General features: G+C 38.1%; 1 protein-coding gene across 1 annotated transcript; it reads right to left on the bottom strand.

The window, feature by feature from the left end:
- Nucleotides 1-6,984: 6,984 nt before the first annotated feature.
- BLID (BH3-like motif containing, cell death inducer) lies at nt 6,985-19,713 on the bottom strand. The gene is given in 4 exon segments (XM_003253502.2): nt 6,985-7,166; nt 7,169-7,319; nt 19,394-19,543; nt 19,618-19,713. Coding segments are annotated over 4 exon segments (579 nt in total).
- Nucleotides 19,714-21,612: the final 1,899 nt, after the last annotated feature.

Below are 21,612 nucleotides of genomic sequence, written 5' to 3'. Positions count from 1 at the left end.
ACCTCATTGGTTGAGTTTCAGAGGACCTTTCCTGGCTTCCATCCTAACTCCACAGAAGAGCTGGTGCTTATCTGATGGGCCCAGGTGGTTTGTGAAGCTCTCTGGAAGGTAATCTATGGCCTATTGATTGCATTGGGGCCCAACTCTACCAATTTGTAGGAAGTACATTTTAGCAGCCTTTGGGTTTTAGGAAGGTGAAGGAGAAAAGCTTCTGTCTAACAATTGGAAAACAGGAGAGAAGAGAGACAGGGGGAACGAGAGACCATTCCCCTCTCTAAGGTGAGATGCCTATTACCTGTGCACTAAGCGGATTGAGCCTGACATTATAAAAGTCATTATTCTTGGCTGGAGGATGTCATCTAAGAGCCAAATGCTATTTCAGTCTAGGTTCCCTGCCATTCAGTCATTAGGTTTAGGCTGGCAAGCCAACAGGGATATTTTTCGCCCCTGAAACTTTTGAAGATTGCGATTGTAAGGCCAAGAACCTAGAGATGATATTCAAGCAAGGATACAGACCAGGGACTTGTTCTGGAGTTGTTTGTATTGTTTTGAAACTGCTACAGATAGTCTGGTGGTTGGGAGGGAAAGAAAAGAGGTGGAGGAAGAGTAAAGGGACATCTTATTGATGCCTAGGAACCATGGCATTAATAGGACTGGATTTGAGACTGTTCTCATCTCAAATCAGGTCTTATTGATGCCATGGTTCCTAGGGATATCTTTGCTGACCAAATTAATGCTCTTTTGAAGATAGGGCTCCTTTTGCAGTACTCACCACCTCTGGATCTCTAAGTATTTTCCAATACATAGGCAAGAAGTAGATAGGGCAATGACTCACCACTAAGTAGAATTAGATTGTCTGAGGTTGGTGCAAAATTAATTGTGGTTTTTACCATAAAAATTTATGGTAAATTTTTATAACTTTTGCACCAAATTTTATAACTTTATAACTTTTGCACCAAACCTAATAATTCAGATTTCAGGGTTTCCAGTCATACTCCCAATATTGCTGTTCAAATTTTTATTAATGTTCAAAAAGTCAAGACACACTTCTTTACTTTCAGACTTCAGATTTTTACATTTTTTAAGCTACTAAGATTCTAAAGGTTTAGGATAAGGAGAGGGAGAAGCAAATATTTTTATATCATGATTCCTGTTTCATAGTTGGGAACTGAGGCAATTAATGACTAAATACTTTTCCTAAGAAGGTTGTTATAGCACCAAGAATAGAATCTAGGTCTTTCATTCAATCTAGCTGTTGTGAGGAAAAATGAGCTAATATGTATGAACTGCCTCAAAATTATTCAAAGAGTGGGTTTGTGTAAATCTGAGGTGTCATTAATAATAATCATACCCTGTGCATCTTGGTTCCCCCATAATTAACTGATGACAGCACAGTAAGGAAGTGCTTCAACAAGATGCGATTAGTTTACTTGAGCATTTGTAAAATAGATAAGCGTGTCAAAAGTGCTGAGTGTGCAGAAATAAAATTAAAGGAATACAGAAACATATTTTGAGACATATTTTTGGGTCCAAGGTGCAGCAGTGGTATCAGAATTCCCACTGATATTTAAATAGAGAGCAATGAGTAGGGGGCACTCTGGAGAAGCCAAGAAATATTTTAAAGGTGGAAACTGCTACCTCAGAGACTTTAAATTCGGCACATTCTACACTTCTCAAGGAGTCTCCCTGCCACAAATAGCAGTGACGTGAATACCACAGAAACTATGTCGAAGGCAGCCAGGCTCACCTTCTGGGGTCTGCTGCTTTCCCCTTTGTGAAAATCCATTGCACGTTCCAATCCAGGCCAGCACCGAGCAAACCAACTACAGTTTGCAACCAACCTGCACTCCAAAATCTGGGGGAGGTAGGTAAATATTTTTCACATTCTTAAGCCTTTATTTTTTGTCTTAATTTTTATTTTGAGTCAGAATCTTGTTCTGTTACCCAGGTTGGAGTGCAGTGGCATGATCATGGCTCACTGCAGCCTCAAACTCCTGGCCCACGCAATCCTCCTGCCTCAGCCTGCCAAGTAGCTGGGACTATAGGCACGCGCCACCATGCTCAGCGAATGTTTTTACTTTTTGTAGAGATAGGGTCTCACTACTTTGCCCAGGCTGGTCTTAAAGCCCTGGCCTCAAACTATCTTAAGGTCTTGGCCTCCTAAAGTGCTGGGATTACCAGTGCGAGCCACCGCACCCAGCCAAGCCTTTAAACATTCACTGTGATATCATGACTACCTAGCCCAGTTCTGGACAGTTTGATTTACAGGATTATGGGTCTATATGCTTAACTGTGCATGATACTTACACGTACTGAATGAGGACAGGTGTTCATTTTGATTCTACTAATGCTTACCACTATGTCTGCTGCATAATAGGTGCTTTACAAATGATTGTTTATTCTGCACTCTTCCGGAAATTTAATATAATCTAGGTTGTAGCATTATGGAGCACAGACCAATCAACAGATTGAACTCACAAAAGGAATCTTTAATTGATGATTTTCCTTTCCTGTCATGAGTTGAATTAACCAAAATCCACACCTTATAATTTATGGAAAAGTAAGAAAAGTTCCAAGGTAAGAAAGGAAAAAACATACTTTGAAAATAAAAAGAAAATCTGGTTGTTGTTTAGATTCTGTTTAGAATGTGAACAGTGATTTGGGTGCTTCTAATAAATAGTTAGGAGTCTACCTGTCAATGTCTTTTAATGTTATTTTTATTCCTTTTAGAGATGAGGTCTCACTGCCCAGGTTTGAGTGGAGTGGCATGATCCCAGCTCACTGCAGCCTTGAACTCCTGGGCTCAAGTGATCCTCCTGCCTCAGTCTCCTAAGTAGCTGGGACTACAGGTGAGCACCATCATGTCTGTCTCTTAATGCATTTTTAAAAACAAAGTAAACAGATAAAAGAGATTGGAGAACCAAACTAGAGGAGGAAATAACTGATGACCAGCATGTTCACCTCAATTACTCTACATATGCATATATCTCTGAGCCCCAATGCCTTGCTTTCCACAGAGCAGTAAGAATTATTTGAAGTACAGGTAAATTAGCTTCATTAAGGAAATTCATGAAGAACTGGTGAGGTAGCTAAAGTTTGGCGGTGGGCATGGAAGGGAGGGAAGAATTCGACATGTTATTTCTCTTCTGTTAAAAACAGGGAGTGTTTGGGAGGCCAAGGTGGGTGGATCACCTGAGGTCAGGAGTTTGAGACCAGCCTGGCCATCATGGCAAAACCCCGTCTCTACTAAAAAATACAAAAATTAGCTGGGTGCAATGGCAAGTGCCTGTAATCCCACCTACTCAGGAGGCTGAGGCAGGAGAATCGCTTGAACCTGGGAGGCGGAGGTTGCAGTGAGCCGAGATTGTACCATTGCACTCCAGCCTGGCAGACAGAGCAAGATTCTGTCTCAAAAAAAACAAAACAAAAACAAAAACAACCAAAAAAAAAAAAAAAAAAAAAACAGGGAGCGCTTAACCTAGAAAATACCAATGCATAAAATGAACTTCTCTGCCCTGATAATAAAGGGGGCGGAGGAATAAAAGCAGAAGAATTATCACATGATCCACTCAGTCTTCCTTGTCTGCTTTCAGTGATGTCAGTCTCCCCTTCCTCAGCACTCCATCAGCACTATAAGCACACCATGCACAGGACATGTTGCATTATGAATGTAATTAAGACACGGAGAGATATGTCTCCCTGTATCTCTAGCCCATTATAGAATGACTGGCACACAGTAAGCTCTCAGTAAATGTGGAATATAAAATGAGTGGGTCGATGTGAAGATAAAATTTAAGAGCTATAAGATGAAGTGCAAGCACAACCATGTCCAAAATAAGGAAAAGTGAGAGCTCAATTAGATCCAGATTTTGGGCTGGGTCTAATGGGACAGGAAGGGGTAAAAAAAGAGTGTTCAGTATGAATCTTCCATCCTTCGTGAAGATGCTAAAGTCCTGCCACTGAGTTATGCACACAGAGTTGGAATCTGGCCCTGGGGAAAACCAAAGGCTGACATATCCTTGTCTGGTCTGCTTACTGCAACTTCATTTTCTATTTCTGGTTATAGTGGTCCCAAGACACATGACCCAATGGAAGGAATATAGAACTGCAAGTTAAGAGACATAGGTTCTCCACTTAGCTTTGTCACAGTGACCTTGGACAAGACATTTCACCTCTCAGATCCTTAGCTCCCTCAACTATAAAATGAGAGGATTACACTAGATGAACTCTCAAGTTCCCTCCAGGGAAATTCTAGAATTGCATAGTTCCTCTCTCTGTCTAGATTCCATTCTCTTACAAGAATATTTTCTTCACAGCCAGGATTTAGATGGAATTTGGATTTAGAAAACAAATAGAGCCTCTTAGCTGATGTTGAAAAAAAATAGAGTCTGAATATACACAATGGGAGAAGAGAGATATGAAGAGTCTCAGCATGGTGAAACGCATCATAGCAGATTGGGTCATGAAAAGGGGATTCCCATTTAGCTATCTACACATCTCCCGATGCTTGAATGGAACTAAGAAAATTAGACAAGGTTTTTGGGCAACAAGAAAGCATGTTGTTGTGAAGGGACAAGAATTATTCATCCCATTTCATAGAAAGGAAAACTGAAGCCCAGAAAAGATAGATAACTCATTCAAGACCACACTGTGATGGCGAAGCCAACTTCCCACCCAATTATGTTGTATGAATTTGTCAACAAAGAAATCATCACTGCTTCCAATGAGCATGGTGCCACAGCCCAATAAAACTGGGCAGCCCCAGAGCCAGCTCCAGTCTCATGATCTCTACTGCAATCAGACCTGCTCAAAATTTCTGTAATGTTTATTGCTAGAAAAAGTAACTGCATGAATGACCCAGAGAGGTTCCTTAGAAGATTTCCTGGATCAAGATGCTTTCGCTGGCCTTGGGTCAAGAAATCTGGTTTCCATTCCATTGTCTGTCACTTGAGGCTCTTGCATATTAATTTCCTTCTCTAGTAATCAAAAAACTTTTGAGAGACACTTATAAAATGTAAAACAATCCCAGATCAATATATATGAAATATTATTAGAAGAATTTTGTCTGGTGTTACCAATTATCTGAAGAAATTATTCTTATCTACTTTTTAAATCACACAAAGACATACACGCACACATATATATAATACATATCATTTATATTTAAATGTTTATAATAGTGTATATACACACACATAGACACCATTCTTGTAAAAATTATATATATACATGTGTATGTATATATGTGTATGAATGTGTAATGTGTATGTGTGTATATATATGTCTATATGTATATGATAGATAAGTATTATTTATATCTCTTCCAGTCTAGCTGGGAAATCTGTTTCAAAATCAACTGCTGCTCTCTCCTCGGACTTGATATATAGCCAAGCAAGCCATTCTCGATTAACACTGCTCCCTCCTGGGGAAAGTCACAGAATAACTTTATTGATTTCTCTTTACCCTTCTCCACATTTCTCTGCTGAAATGTTGTCTTAACTCTTCAATGCAAAAGCAAAAGGAAATGAAAATGAAAATAAAGAGCTTTGCTTCTTTAGGGCCATGTTAATTATATTTTTCTTACTTCCTAAACAAAATGTTCTTCAAAGAACAGGATATCCATGAAGGATCTCTATATGGTAAAGAAAAGAGAGGATGACATACTTCCCATGGTTTCTAGACAGCAGATTTCTTTACAGCTGAAACCTGTGCTTTACCCACAATGCTGGACTCAGAACTACACGAACCGAAGCGTATTCTCTTATGATTTGGCCAGCCATCTTTGAGAACTGCAAAGACATTTTGGCAAACAGTCCCTCCACTGTTTTCCAACACACCAGAATATAAGGAAAGTTTGTTTCTTGTCAGTTTTTTCTACCTCAAAAGATCCCAGGCACGATTAAGTTTTTGCCTTTTCTTTCTCTTTCTCTTTCCTTTCTTCTACAGAAAATTCTTTACTTTAACAGCTTCAGGATCACTGATGCAATTTAGGAGTTTCTCCGATGCAATTGAGAAATGCAAAAGGGAGGTTCTACAGGCAGGGTCTTTTCTGCCTGGAGCTTTTAAGATCACTGAGGAAAAATAACTCACATCCTCACTCTTTCTCTCCTCCCAGCTTCTGAGCTGCCCTGCGGGCTCAGTTCTCACTGTGGGTAGGTATGGGTCAGGGTAGTGGAAAGAAAGCAGAGAAGGGGACACTGGAGTGGCTTAAAGTAAAAGCTCTAAAACACCTTTTCCATTTCCTTTTCCTTTTTTCCCCACAGATTTAGTTCTACTCACTCTAATAACAGAGTTCATAAAAGATTACTGGAATTTCTATTTCTTTCAGTTCCCTTTTTTAGCATCCACAGGTTTTTTTGTTTTTTGTTTTTTGTTTTTTTGTAAAGGGAAAGAAAGGTTAGACTTATTTGCAACACAATGACAATCTCTGATTCTTCACTTTAAGCAAATAAAGACACCTAGTGAAAGAAATAGATTGTGTTATTTAAAATTGAAAGCTTATGTGAACCACCACTCAGAAACATGCTTAAAAAATACAGAAAGAAAACGAAAACCCTGTGACTACACAAGATTATTCTGATGCCAAATGCTGAGTGTACAATTAAGTACAGTAATTGTTAATAATATGACAAATATCTACTTCCAATGTATAAATGAAATACACTCAAAACTGCAAAGGACAGTGGCACTGTACGCTGCCCTAAGGTTTACCTCACATAGCTTTTTGTTTTTTTCATGAATTTGCAATCTTTGTTTTAATTAAATGCCATTTACTTTTAACTAGTCAGTTTATCCTTTTTAAAAATTTTATTGTTTCTCTGCACAATTTGAACCAAATTTGGAAAAGTTATTGGTAAAAGTGGGTAGAAAAGCCTGTTAAGAATTGGGTCTTGCTGAAATCAAGTTTCCTTCTGTATTGTACAGCCTAAATAATGGGGGAAATCTGTCCTAATATCTTGCTGTATCTGTCCTAACTCACTCCTTTTACAGGGCCTCAGCAGAGGAATTGCATAACAATGTAACTTGTATCCTGGTTAAATAGGAAGGTCTCTGAAGCACATGTCCAGGAACATCCCACTTCATAGCAGAGGAGCCAAGATTGTACCTTGTAAGAGAAAGCACTGTTTCCTTAGGCGACACAGGTTCTTTGTTGGAACCCAAGAGTGCTCCAGTGGCAGGCATGCTTTTGCCTCTGGATAAATGGAACTGCCAGAGGCTCGTTCTATCCATCCTGTGTAGAGCACACACTCAGATTCTAGGATCTCAAAGAAATGTATTTCCCAGCCCTCTATAGGCAACAAAGTCACCACAATTTGAAGCTATTATGGAAGAAAGTCCAAAATTTAACTTCCATTCGCTTTATTCAGCAAGTTTTTATAAGGCAGATCTCATATGGACTATGCTTTGCCTAAGCACGGTGTTAGATGGGAAGAAAAAAGTGGTGGAATCCTTCCTCCTCTTCCTTTCTTCCCAGCTCCTACTATTCATGGAATTTCCCTTGATTTCAAGTGGCTACTCACCAAAATCCTCAATTGAAAACAGCTTCCAAGGGGTCACGTACTTATTCAATTCTCTTCTCTCTTCTCTCCAAACACAACATCATCTGACCAAGGTTTGCATGCATAAGCATTGCTAATTAACAATAAGTCTCCACAATGTCCTCCTCTCAGTAAGTTTGACACACAGACCACAGCGAAGTTGTATGTACTGCCTAAAAGTAGGAAAGATCCCCATGTTGATTTCTGAATCGTAAAAGGCAGGGATACGTTTCAGACTTCTTGTCCCTTACTGTAAACAGACCTAAGAGTACTTACTTTATTTTTTAGAAAGAACCCAGAGCTGCTAATGCCTGAGGGAGCCGTTCCAACAGAGACTAGAATATCGAGAGAGAAAATTGATCCAGCTCTCTTGTCTGGTGCTTATAAAACATGAAAGTATCACCCTCGCCATGGCAGACCACAGGGAATGATCAATGTGAATTGTTAAGTCCTCTTCCCAGTGATGCTTGCAAACAATTTCCCTGGGGAAGCAACAAGTTCCTGACCACAGTGTTGTACACAAATAAATAAATAAAATGCTATTACTTTTTGTTCTTCACATTGGGAAAAGTTCAGAAACATCTTGTTTCAATTGATGGGCTGGAATTACAGAAAAACTTTAATTTTGTCTTTCCTTGCTAGTTCTGTGCCTGAGATGTATTGGTAAAATGGAACATGAGTCACATTTCTAATTGGGAAAAGCCTGGTAATCATGGGCAACCCAGATCTGGGTGACTTACAGAGTATTTTTGTGTTGAGAGAGAAAAGACACTAAAAGTAGAAGTTTCTTAGTTAGCAGCAGCAGAGAGGCTATAAGATTGAATCCGGTGTTTCACATGGCCTGTATCATGGTATAATGCAAAGGAATGTGTCTTGCACAAATTAGCCTATAGACCTTTCTAATCAGGACCAATATGTGACATATACAAAGGCAAGATCAGCTGTAAGGAAGGATTCACTCCTTTACCACCAAGCCATGGAGATTGCTTGAGTCATCATGGCCTTGGTCTCTTCATTTCCCTTATGTTATTTGAGTAGAAACTCAGGCACCAATGATGCCCCCAATTAACCATAACCATAATGGTAGCATCCAATACCATTTTTTAAAAAGTCAGGGTTGTAGACAAAAGACTGATGTAGACCAGTGGGGAAGACAAGAGGGAGTTATGCAGCCTACTCTGAGAGCAAAGTCTGGTTTGGATCTTCTCTGCTACTTCTGTACATTTCATGCTAGAGGCAGAACAAGTAACCAGGGAACACTTTGGAACTTTCCTAAATTTACAGAGGGGCCTGTAACATTCAGTTAGAGGGAACACAGAATGCTCTACTATAGCAAAATTTATAGGTAGTATAGGAAATTCCATCAAGTGTCTTGTGGAAAACTGAATGCATAAAAGTAAAACTGAGACCAAGGATGTGGATAATGGGATCATTCAATATAGATTTCAAACCAAAGTCTGCTGCTTAATAACTGAACTTGGGCAGAGTACTTAACCTTAGTGAACATCAGATTCTTTATTTGTAAAATGTGGACCGTAATATCTTCTTTGCCCAATTATTTGGGACATTAATGAGGGAAGGAATTATCACAAGATCTGGTATATAATAAGCACTTTGCAATGTTTTTTTCCTCTCTTTATTGATGAATGCTTTCCAGATTTCTATTTGGCCTCTTTGAGTTTATAGAATACTAATTTTCTGTACTTTCTGGCAAATCTATTCAATTTAACAGTTTTTAAAATTTATTATAATGTGAGACATAGAAGGAATATGAAGAACAAATAATGCATACTATTTTTATAAAAGATACTCATAATCTACTGAGAAAGCTAGAAACATGCTGGGTCACTATACATTAGACAATGTTAAGTGGAATAATTTGGTTATTTAAACATTTGGGAGAAGGGGTAATCTAATTATATGCCAGGCACCATACAAGGTGGCAAAGACCCAAAGATGTATAAGACGCAATTATTGAACTCCAGGGCCCTTAATTTTTTTTTCTTTTTCTTTTTTTTTTCTTTTTTTTTTGAGACAAGAGTCTTGCTCTGTTACCCAGGCTGGAGTGCAGTGGTGCAATCTCAGCTCACTACAGCCTCTGCTTCCTGGGTTCAAGTGATTCTCCTGCCTCAACCTCCTGAGTAGCTGGGATTACAGGCACCCGCCACCATGCCCAGCTGATTTGTGTATTTTTAGTAGAGATGAGGTTTTACCATGTTGGCCAGGCTGGGCTTGAACTCCTGATCTCAGGCGATCCACCTGCCATGGCCTCCCAAAGTGCAAGGATTACAGGCGTGAGCCACCATGCCCAGCCTAGGCCCTTAATTTAGTACAGGAAGAGACATGTGAACAAACTTCAACAGAAGACGGAGAGAACAAATGATACTGAGTAAAGAAGTAACTCGAAGGACAAGAAATCACTTTTGTTGGTAGTGTCAGGGAAGGTTTCACAGAGGAGAAAATATCTAGGCTAGATATACAAAAATAACTAGGTTAGTAACTTAGATAAAATGGACAAATTCATTGAAAAATACAACCTACTAAAACTGACACAGATATAACAGAAAACCTAAATAGCACTATATTTATTAGGGTAATTCAATTCATTATCTAGACCTTTCCACACAGAAAATTTTAGCTTCAAATGGTATCGCTGGTGATTTGAATCAAAATATTCAAGTAAAAAATGACACTAGTCTTATAAAATTCTTCAAAAAATAGAGGAACAGGGCATTCTTGACAACTTATTTTTTTAATCAAATCAGGCAAAAAATTACATAACAATTATAAACCAATATTCTGCATGAGTATAGAGGCGAAAATCCTTAACAAGATTTTAATCAAATTTAACAACATACAAAAAGTACATCCTGGCCGGGCACAGTGGCTCACGCCTGTAATCCCAGCACTTTGGGAGGCCAGGGTGGGCAGATCACGAGCTCAGGAGTTCGAGACCAGCCTGGCCAACATGGTGAAACCCTGTCTCTACTAAAAATACAAAAATTAGCCGGGCATGGTGGCACATGCCTGTAGTCCTAGCTACTCGGGAGGCTGAGGCAGTAGAATTGCTTGAACCCGGGAAGCAGAGGTCGCAGTGAGCCGAGATCACACCACTGCACTCCAGCCTGGGTGACAGATCAAGACTCTGTCCCCCCAAAAATAATAAAAAATAAAAAATAAATACAACCTGACCAACTAGGGTTTATTCCAGGAATGTAATTTTGGTTTGATATTCAAAAATCAATCAACATACTTGATAATATCAATAAAATAAATGAGAAAAAGTATATCATTATTTCAATACATGAAGAAAAACTTTGATAAAATTCAACACCTATTGATGATGTTTAAAATAAAAAACCCACCTCTCAGCGTATCAGGAACAGAGAGGAATTTTCTCAATCTGATAAAGAACATTCTACAAAAAAATATATTGCTATCTTCATACTTAATGGTGAACTATAATATAATTTTCCCCTAAGACTGAGAACCAAGCAAAGACGCCTGCTCTTAACACTTCTATTCAGCATTGCTCTGGCTATCTTAGTCATTGTAATGAAGCAAAAAAAAAAAAAAAAAAAAAAAAAAGAGAGAGAGAGAGAGAAAAGCATAAACAGAAAAAGAAGTAAAACTGCCTCTATTTGTAAGCTGCATAATTGTTCACGTAACCAGAACATCTTAAGGGAATCTACGTAACAATGACTAGAGCTAATAACTGCATTTAGTAAAACACCAAAACACAGGATTAATACACACAAGTCAATTATATTTTTAAATACTAGCAGCAAATAAAAGGAAATAAAATACTAAAAAAATCCACTTATCATTATAAAACATAAAACATTCAGAAGTAAATTTTCAAAAATATTAATGTAGTGAGTTGCATTGGGTCCCCCAAAAGATATGTCTACCTCGAACTTAGAATGTGACCTTTTTTTTGGAATAAAAGGTTTTTGCGCATGTAATTAAGGTAAAGGTCTTATCTTGAATAAGGATGGGCCCTAAATCTAATGACACTGTTCTTATAGGAGACAGAAAAGGAAACACTGAAACACAGAAGGAGAAGTTCATGTGAACATGAGAAGCGAGAGGCAAAGATTGTAGTGATGTGTCTATAAGCCGAGGAATGTCAAGGATTGCTGACAACACCAGAAGTTAGGACAGAGGCATGGAATAGATTCTCCCTCAGAGCTTTCAGAAAGAATCAACCTAGCCCACACTTTGATTTTGGACTTTTGGCTTCTTAAACTAAGGAATAAATTTCTGTTGTTTTTAAACAACCCATATTGTAGTAATTTGTTACAACAGCCCTAAGAAACTAATAAAATGTATAAGACCTTTGCGGTGAAAATGTCAAACTATTGCTGGGGGAAGTTTTAAAAGGTCTGAAGAAACGCAGAGATATACCAGGCTCATAGACTGAAAGACTCCAGTATTATTAAGATGTTAATTCTTCTCAAATTGGGCCATAAATTCAAAGCAATCCCAATCAAAATTTCAGCATGTATTTTTGCTGTTGTTGAAGAAATGGACAAGTTAATTCTAAAATTTGCATGGAAACACAGTTTCCAGAATTTTCAAAGTAATTCAAAAAGAATGGAGGATTTATACTACTTTATTGCAAGATGCACTATATAGGCACAATAACAAAGACAGTGTGGTATTGAAGATAGAATAGACAAACAGATCAATGGAACAGAAAAGAGTCAAAAATAGACTCACACTTACATGGTCAATTGATTTTTTTTTTTGACAAAAATGCCAATGGGGGTGGAGGGAAGTCATTTCAACAAATGGTGTTAGAACAATTAAATGACTATATAGAAAAGAATTAATCCTGATCCTTACCTGATACCACACACAAAAATTAACTAAAGTAAATAATGAACATTGATGTAAAAGCTAAAGTTCTAAATCCTTTAGAGAAAAACATAGAAGAAAATCTTCACAACTTTGAGGATAGGCAAAGATTGAACAAAGATAAGATACAAACACAAAGAACTATAAGAAAAAAATGATAAATTGGACTTGCTGAAAATTTGAAACTTTTGCCCTTTGAAAGTCACTACTAAGAAAAAATACAGAACAGGAATTGAGAGAAAATATTTGTAATACATACAATATGACAGATATATTTTGTATATATAAAGCTCTCTTTAAAACTCAATAATAAGATAAATAGCATACTAAAAAAAGAAAAAGATTCAGACAAACACTTCACAGAAGACGATCTACAGATGGTCAATACATACATAAAGATATCCTCAAAATCATTAGTCATCAGGGAAATGAAAATTAAAGTCACAGTGAGAAATGACTACACACCTATTACAATGACTAAGATAAAATAGACTGACAACTTAAAGTTGAAGATACTGGAACTCACGTATGATCTTATGGGAACATAAAATGGTAAACAATTTTGGACAACTGGCAGTTTCTTACAAAATTAAATATACGTGTAACACATGACCCAATAATCCTAACTCCTAGAGTTTACTGAAGAGAAATGAAAATATATGTACACAGAAAGACTTGTACACAAATGTTGATAGCATATCAAAAAACTGGAAACAACCCAATGTCCATCAACTGGTGAATGGATAAACAAACCATGATATATCCACACTACAACGAAATATTACTCAGCAATAAAAAGGAACAAACTACTAACACATGCAACAACATGGATGAGTCTCAAAATTGGTATTCTGAATGAAAGAAACCAGACACAAAAGAGTACATACTGTTTCACTCCATTTATACAGAACTATAGAAAATGTATACAAATGTATGGAGACAAAAATCAGATCAGTGCTTACCTAGGGCCAGAGCCGGAGGGAGAGATGGACTGCAAAGGATCTCAAGGACACTTTTGGAGATGATGAAGATGGTCTGTATTTTGATTGGTGGTGGTCTTATGGATGTAAGCCCTGTTAAAACTCATCAACTGTATACTTTAAATAAATGCAGTTTTTTGCATATGAATTATATATCAGACCTCACGTGAGCTTTATAATTTCTCCATCTTCCACCATACACTAGCAAATAACTCTTCATGACAATCCAGAGACGGATCTGGATTGCTTTTTAATTTATGTTAGTAAACAAATTTGTATATTCTAGATTAGGTATGAGCAATCTACATCCTTGAGTCAAATCCAGCCTGCTCTGTGTTTTATTGGAATACAGTCATGCTCATTTGTTTACTCTTCTCTATCATTGCTTTGTTCACTGTGATAGCCAAGTTGGGTAGTTGCAACAGAGAACATATGGCCCACAGAGCCTGAAATATTTACTCTTTGGCCCATCACAGATAAAGTTTGGTGGTCCTTATTATAGATAATAAAAAGTTAGATGTGTACATGGTAATGTTTGCATCAATGTTATGTCAGAAAAAGGAGAATCTGCTTATAAGAATGAATGAGAATGGCACATTGGACTTAAAAAAAATCTATGTCCATCAATATATGAATCAACAACAAAAAAATGAAAAGAGAAAGAATCAAATATATTTAGCCTTTGGGTCCTCAAACCACCTTTTATTAACCAATGCTGTTGTAGCCAAAAGCTTTAGAGAGACTAAGGTGAAACTTTTTTTAAAAAGCAAGGAAATACCTTATGAATTCAGCCGAAAATGTCTTGCTGAATTTCCCTTTCTTGTTCATGAAACAAATGGAATCAACTGTCATTTCTATTCACGAGGCAAAATCTGTATCTCAGTTTGGTGAACAGTCACTTATCAAACTATGCTCAATGCCCAATTTCCTTCAAATATAATAAAACCCTCTCCGTTAAGGGTGGGGAGGGGACAATGTGTGATACCGGAAAGAGCTATGTCTTTGGGGAAAAAAAAGCTCAGCGCTGGATCCTGGCACTGCCATTATGAATAATTGTGTGATGCTGGGCAAGCTGCTTAACTTCTCAAAACCATGGCTTCCTCATCTGTAAAATGGAAATAACATTTCCTCAATTATGGGGTTGTTGGGAAGTTTAAATGTGGAATGAAACAAAACCCCAAACACAAAGTAGCCAATCCATAAATAGCATGTCTCCCCTTCCCCATCACCATTGCAACGGCAATCTTATTATTTAAGATGAACTTCACCGCAACATCCCAAGGTGATATTGACTGTTACTGCTCTAGAAAGTATTTTTAAGGTGTTTATTTGGGGGAAGAGACTGATTAATTTCTAAATTTGGCTTTAATTCAATTTTTACATAAATATATCATCTTTGTCTCTTCCTAGAGAAGCATGTTGTGCTTCTATGTGTTGGAAATACCTGCTATGTTTTCCTAATAACTCTATATTCCCTATACTGATTATGCAAGCATTTGCAAAAGTAATTTAAAAACCATTTGCTCGGGAGGAAAAAAAGCTTTCTCAAAAGTTTTTTCTTTTTGTGGTGTTATCAGAATCCTTTTTAGAATTGAATGCTCTCATCTTTTTTGAAACAATTTTTCTAAGATAAGAGAAAGACTTTTCAAATACTGCAAGTCACTTCATAATTTTATGGAAGAAGTTGTGCAATGAACTTAGAAATATTAGGTTCAGTTTCAGCATGCCCCTTAAGTAGGATCAATGATGAGCAAATCTTTGTATCTGTGTTCTTGTCTCATTGAGGAGCAGAATTTGTCTTTGGACCTCTATGTGGCTATGACAATCCAAAAGCCCTAGAGCCACTTGTGCCAGCAAACAGCATAACATCTCCCATCCCTAAGAGTGATTTTCAGCTTTGCTTGTTAATATATTCACATTTATCACCTGCCTTTAGAATTTGGAAACCTATCTACCTGCTTAGACTTGTTCCTCTCTTGTAAATTACTCCTCTGTAGGTACACTTTAATTTGCTGCCACCAAACCCCTCTTGCTTAATTAAACTACAAGTCTTGTTCCTTCTAAACAGCCTCAGCCTATTGTTATCCATATCCCAGCATGACATTGAGCCCTTGGTCCTCCCTGGGTTCTAGTTTAACCATGTGTAAAATGGGAATGTTGTGTTCTTGGGCACTCTGTACAAATGTACTAAAGACAGATAAAAGGAGATACACACACTATTCTAATTTTCCAGCAGAATAGATTTTCTTATTGCTGACATTACTAAAGGAAATCTGAATGGTGGTTTTAATCAACCATCTCTTTTTTAAATTAATTTTATTTTAAGTTCAGGGATGCCTGTGCAGGACATGCAGGTTTGTTACAGAGGTAAACATGGGTTGCTGCACCTATCAACCCATCACCTAGATATTAAGCCCCACATGTATTAGCTAATTACCCTGATGCTTACCCTCCCCCTGCCCCCCACCACCCTGACAGGCCCCAGTGTGTGTTGTTCCCCTCCCTGTGTCCATGTGTTCTCACTGTTCGGCTCCCACTTATAAATAACATGCGGTGTTTGGTTTTCTGTTCCTGTGTTAGTTTGCTGAGAATAATGGCTTCAAGCTCCAGCCATGTCCTTGCAGAGGACATAATCTTGTTCCTTTCTATGGCTACATAGTATTTCATGTGTATATGTACCACATTTTCTTTATCCAGTCTATCATTGATGGGCATTTGGGTTGATTCCATGTCCTTGCTATTGTGAATAGTGCTACAGTGAACATCTGTGTGCATGTATCTGTAATAGATTGATTTGCATTTCTTTGGGTGTATGCCCAGTAATGAGATTGCTGGGTCAAATGATATTTCTGGTTCTAGGTCTTTGAGAAATCACTACACTGTCTTCCACAATGGTTGAACTAATTTACATTCCCACCAACAGTGTAAAAGCATTCCTATTTCTCCACAGCCTTATTAGCATCTGTTGTTTCTTGACTTTTTAATAATCGCCATTCTGACTGGCAAGAGATGGTATCTCATTGTGGTTTTGATTTCCATTTCTCTAATGATCAGTGATGTTGAGCTTTTTTTCACATGTTTCTTGGCCACACAAATGTCTTCTTTTGAGAAGCATCTGTGCTCATTCTTTGCCCACTTTTTAATGGGGTTGTAATCAAACCATTTCTATAACATTTCAAAATAGCCAATCTAGAAGTTATCATAATTTTTAAATCTTGCTATGTTTTCTTTACAATAGCACGTGGCATGGAGAAAGGAGAGTATCTATATGAACATATCTAGAAGAATCTAAAAATAGAAAAGAAAGAAAAGAAAGCTACATATTGCCGGACACATGAAAAGCCCACCTGACTACTGATAAGGACTCACAAATAACCATCAAGAAGCTTAACAGAAAACCGGAAGCAGTGAGCCAATCATGCTTTCAGTAATAAAAGTTGTGATTTTCAAAGTGATTCTTTCCCTTTTCTGTCTCTATCCAGAGTGGTGTGCCTAGCCTCCTCTGCAGTGCTTGGCTCTCCTGGGCACCATGCTGGGACTTACTGGGGATAGCACTTTTCAGAAGCACTGAATACGACAGTATTCCCAGTTAGTGAAATGAAAACCATTTGGCTCTGGTTTAAGAAAGTGGCCTGCAGTGAAATTAACAAAATATTTCGTGTGTTTGTGTATATTTTGAAGAAGGCACTCAAGATCGATATAGAATATCTTTATTTTCATAACGTCACGTTAAGCTAATTTTGTTTTTGAGACAGGGTCTCACTCTGTCGCCCAGGCTGAAGTACAGTGGCATGAACACAGCTCATTGTAGCCTCAACCTCTTAGGCTTAAGTGATCCTCTTGTCTCAGCCTCTCAAGTAGCTGAGACTTTAGGCATGTGCCACCATGCCTGGCTAATTCTTTATATTTTTTATAGAAATGGAAGTCTCACTATGTTTTCCAGAATGGCCTCAAACTCCTGGGCTCAAGCGATCCTCCCGCCTCAGACTCCCAAAGCACTGGGATTATAAGCATGAGCCACCATGCCCAGCCCTAAATTATTATCTTATCAGATTGATTATAGAAAAGTCTCCACTTTTCAGATATGAGACTTTGCTTTCTATCCCTAAATTAATTTGTGACCTAATCTGCAATAGTGTAAATAGAGCAACATGGCAACATGCCCTCCCTTACCCAGAGGTCAGTGTTTCTTCAACCTCAACTTCCCAGAGTCCAGTCTAGAATGCAGAAATGAGCAAATAAAACACTTTAAACACTCAAAGTAGCACCTGAGAGTCTCCACCATACAGTGATGACTTTCTCTTTATAGCCCCACTCAGAACTGGAAACTGACTCATTTCATTTACAATTTATGACAATCTTGGTTAACTTTTTCCCCTGGCCCAAAGATGTTTTGGAGTAACAAACTACAAGTGAATTGGGAGAGCAGCTGGGAGCAGGCACAAGAATAGCAGAAAAAGCAACTGCCAACAGCTCAATACAAAATACAGACTGAAAGGCAAAAAGCAGACAAAGACTTTTGAGAGCACAGAATTCAACAATGGCAGTTCATAACAGTGACCCGTAGCCACCCAGTGCATTAGGCGCAGAAAATTTGTATGGAGACTGAAAAGGCAGAAGTTGTTGTGATGCCTGGGTAGGTAAGCTCTTGTTTTTAGAAAAATTTACTTATATGGGGATTTCATTCCTTAATAAAATAGGATAGCTGAGGCACTGCTAATGTAATTGAAGAGGGGCTCATTTCAGCACTTTTATTTGGTCATGTTACATTATTTTTTGTTGAGTTCTTGCATGAAGGGTCTATGTGCCCAGAGAGGGCAGGCCCATGTGGGTTTTGCCCATGTGTCTATACTTTGCATAAACACAATGAGGTGCTTAATGAATGTCTGGTGATGACGATGATCAAGAGCTTAATAACGGGGTCTTCTCCAAAGGCTGATTAATGGGGCTTCAAGTTAATATCTTTTCATTCTCTCCTTGCACTCATATTTTTGGTGTGTGTATGGGAGTGTGGGGTAGAAGGACTATAAATTGAGTATCCATTGGAAAAAATGTAGAAAGGCTATTCTATTTAAATAGTAGATAGCTTTTACAAAATACTTGCTGGTGGTGAAATAAGATGTCCAAAATTGTATTCCTACGACACATTCCATTATTTAGACATATCTTATTTAGCCAAACTCCATTTCCAAGATTGTATAATCATACTTGCTATTTACAACATCTGAAATGGATCTGCAAAGTTAAGTGATCTTTGGTTCAATCAATGAATTATCTTGCAATAGACCTATGTGCTAGAAAACCAAGCAGTGCTGACAGCTACTGTGATCCTACAGTTCTGCCATGCCACACACAGGCCATTTAATTTTCTACTTGAATATAGCAGGTGGTAACTCTTCAGACACCCGCTCTCATCTACCAGTTAGTTTAACTCTTTTCTTTTTTTTTGAAACAGAGTCTTGCTCTGTCGCCCAGGCTGCAGTGCAGTGGCGCTATCTGGGCTCACCGCCAGCTCCGCCTCCCGGGTTCATGCCATCCTCCTGCCTCAGCCTCCCGAGTAGCTGGGACTACAGGCGCTCGCCACCGCGCCTGGCTAATTTTTTGTAATTTTTTTTTTTTTTAGTAGAGACGGGGTTTCACCATGTTAGCCAGGGTGGTCTCGATCTCCTGACCTTGTGATCCGCCTGCCTCGGCCTCCCAAAGTGCTGGGATTACAGGCGTGAGCCACCGCACTCGGCCCAGTTAGTTTAACTCTTATTACCATTAAGTCACTCATAAAAACAATAAAACTAATCCTGCCCTAAATCGCATCCACTCACCAGTTTCCTTGTTGCCATCCACTGTGCCTTCATTCTTCTAGATTTAACATGCAGGAAGTTATCTTAGATCTGCCCCTCCTGCAGCCTCCTCAAATCCATTTTTAGTGACAATGTTCTATAGCTCTTCTGAGCCACATGTGTCTTTTATCTCTCCACTTTTCACTATTGTCTTTGTCTAAGCTCTTAGCCTTCTTACCTCTCGGATAACTTCAGCAGCTTCCTGACTAGCTTCCCCCTCTCTGGTTACTTTCTTCTCCAGTCCACCTAGAATTTCACTAACAGGATAATTTGCTTTAAATTCTGCTTTTAATTTTTCATGCCCTAAGCCCAAAATCTTCACTGGCAACTTATATCATTTCATATTTGTGAGTCTGTAAATATGAGAAAAACTCCGTAAGCAGGAAAACATTATAGACTTGCCATCGTCAAGTAACGACTCTTCCTGGATGTGACATAATGTGACCCATCTTCCCCGAAGTATAACCTGATTTGAAGCTGCTGGCCAACATGCCACATTGGGCTCTGGTTAGGTCAGGCTTATCACTGTCAGTGAGCACATCCTATTCTTCCTGCACCACTCCTCCCTCCAGGGGCTGAATAAAAAGCACAGGCAGGAGTTTTTTTATATTGTGAAATGACCAGACCTACATGGTTTGCCCAAGAGCTCTGTTCTTGACCCCCTGTCTTGTTTATTTTATTAAAGCCTTGGATGAAAATAGATTACATTCTTATCAAATTTGCAGATATTGAAAATGGGGGGAAACAAAAGCTATGCCAGATGACAAGATCAAAGTTCAAAGAGAACTCCAACAAGAGGTCAAAATGAAGAGCACCAAATGTGACAGAAATAAATACATTTTGAATGTTAGATTCAAAGCTCCAACTGAACTGGGTGGGGGAAGACTCCGTACAATTATTATTCTAAAAAAATTCTCAGGAGGGAAGGTCAGGATGAGGGTGAGAGGGCATGGATTATTTACAAGGAAAAGATAAACAAAGTCAAGTGTTTTGCTTCCAAAATGGCCAATGCACACTTAGGCTTAGTTAATAGACTTACATTGGCTCAAAGAAGGGAGGGGCTAGCTACATGGTGTTCTTCACTGATGGGACAGCTCAAGAATATTTTCAATTCTGGTTTCTGTATCAGTTGACAAATACATTAAGAATTATGAAGGATCTAGAAATCATACATATAGTATAGATATAGATTTATAAATAAATACATATAATATATAGATTTATTCATGTTTAACCTGAAAGAAGTGACATCAAGAAAGGACGCAATGTCAGTGTTTTGAAGGACTATCTGAGTAGATTTCCTCCCTGCCGCTAAGGAGGTAGGAACTAAACCCATGGGTGAAAGTTTGGAGGAGGTAAACTTTGGCTCAATAAAAAATATTATTTTCTATACATGAGAGACATAAAGCAGTGGAATAAGATGTCTTGAGAAATTAGCTTCTTATGACTAGAAGCTTTCAAGTATAGATTGAGTGACATCATCACAGAAATTTTTTTTGGCATTCTTGGAGTGCAGAAAGTTAGACTAGATAACCTGAAGACTATCTTCTTTTCATCTCTAAGGTGTAATATTGGCCCCCACACCTGTAAAGCCCTCTCCTCTCCCATCTCTACACAACACTTATCATATTTGCTTTCCACTGACAGACATCTCTGTCTTTCTCACCAGACTGGGAACTCTTTGAAGGTAGAGATTCTATTTTTTATCTATATATCCCTGGCTTCTAGCATGATTCCTTAAGGAGCTGAGGTACTCAATATATTTCCCTGAATTAACTGAATTATGAAGTTCTACTAAAAAAATCCTATCTTCCCTTCAACGTCCGACACAAATTTCCACTTTCCACAGAAAGCCTTCCCTGATCACTCCTATAGCATATATTCTGTGTCAGACAATTTGCCACATGTAATTTTCTGTTTCTTTCTTGTATAACGTTGTTTACTGTGTGCCATTTCTATTATCCCAACTAGACCATCAGTTCCCAATGAACAAAAGAATACCCATTCATGATCTCATGGAGGTAGAAAATACAATGATGGTTAACAGAGGCTGAGAAGGACAGTGGGGAGAAGGAATAAAGAGGGGTTCATTAATTAGTACAAAATACAATTAGATAGAAGAAATAAGACCTAGTACTCAATAGCATAATAGGGTGACTATAGTTAACAATAATTTATTATATACTTCAAAGTAACTAGAAGAGTAGACTTGGAATGTTCCCAACATAAAGAAATGATACATATTTGAGGCGATGGATATACTATTAACCAGATCTGATCAGTGATACACATTGCATGCTTGCACCAAAATATTATATGCACCCCACAAATATGTACAACCATTATGTATCCATAAGCATAAAAAATAAAATAAAATAAATACCATTTTAAAATTAT

This window comes from Nomascus leucogenys, chromosome 15, assembly GCF_006542625.1.
Source record: "Nomascus leucogenys isolate Asia chromosome 15, Asia_NLE_v1, whole genome shotgun sequence".
NCBI classification, from domain to species: domain Eukaryota; kingdom Metazoa; phylum Chordata; class Mammalia; order Primates; family Hylobatidae; genus Nomascus; species Nomascus leucogenys.
Note: the sequence above shows the minus strand (reverse complement) of the source record. Positions and strands in the feature narration are given on the sequence as shown.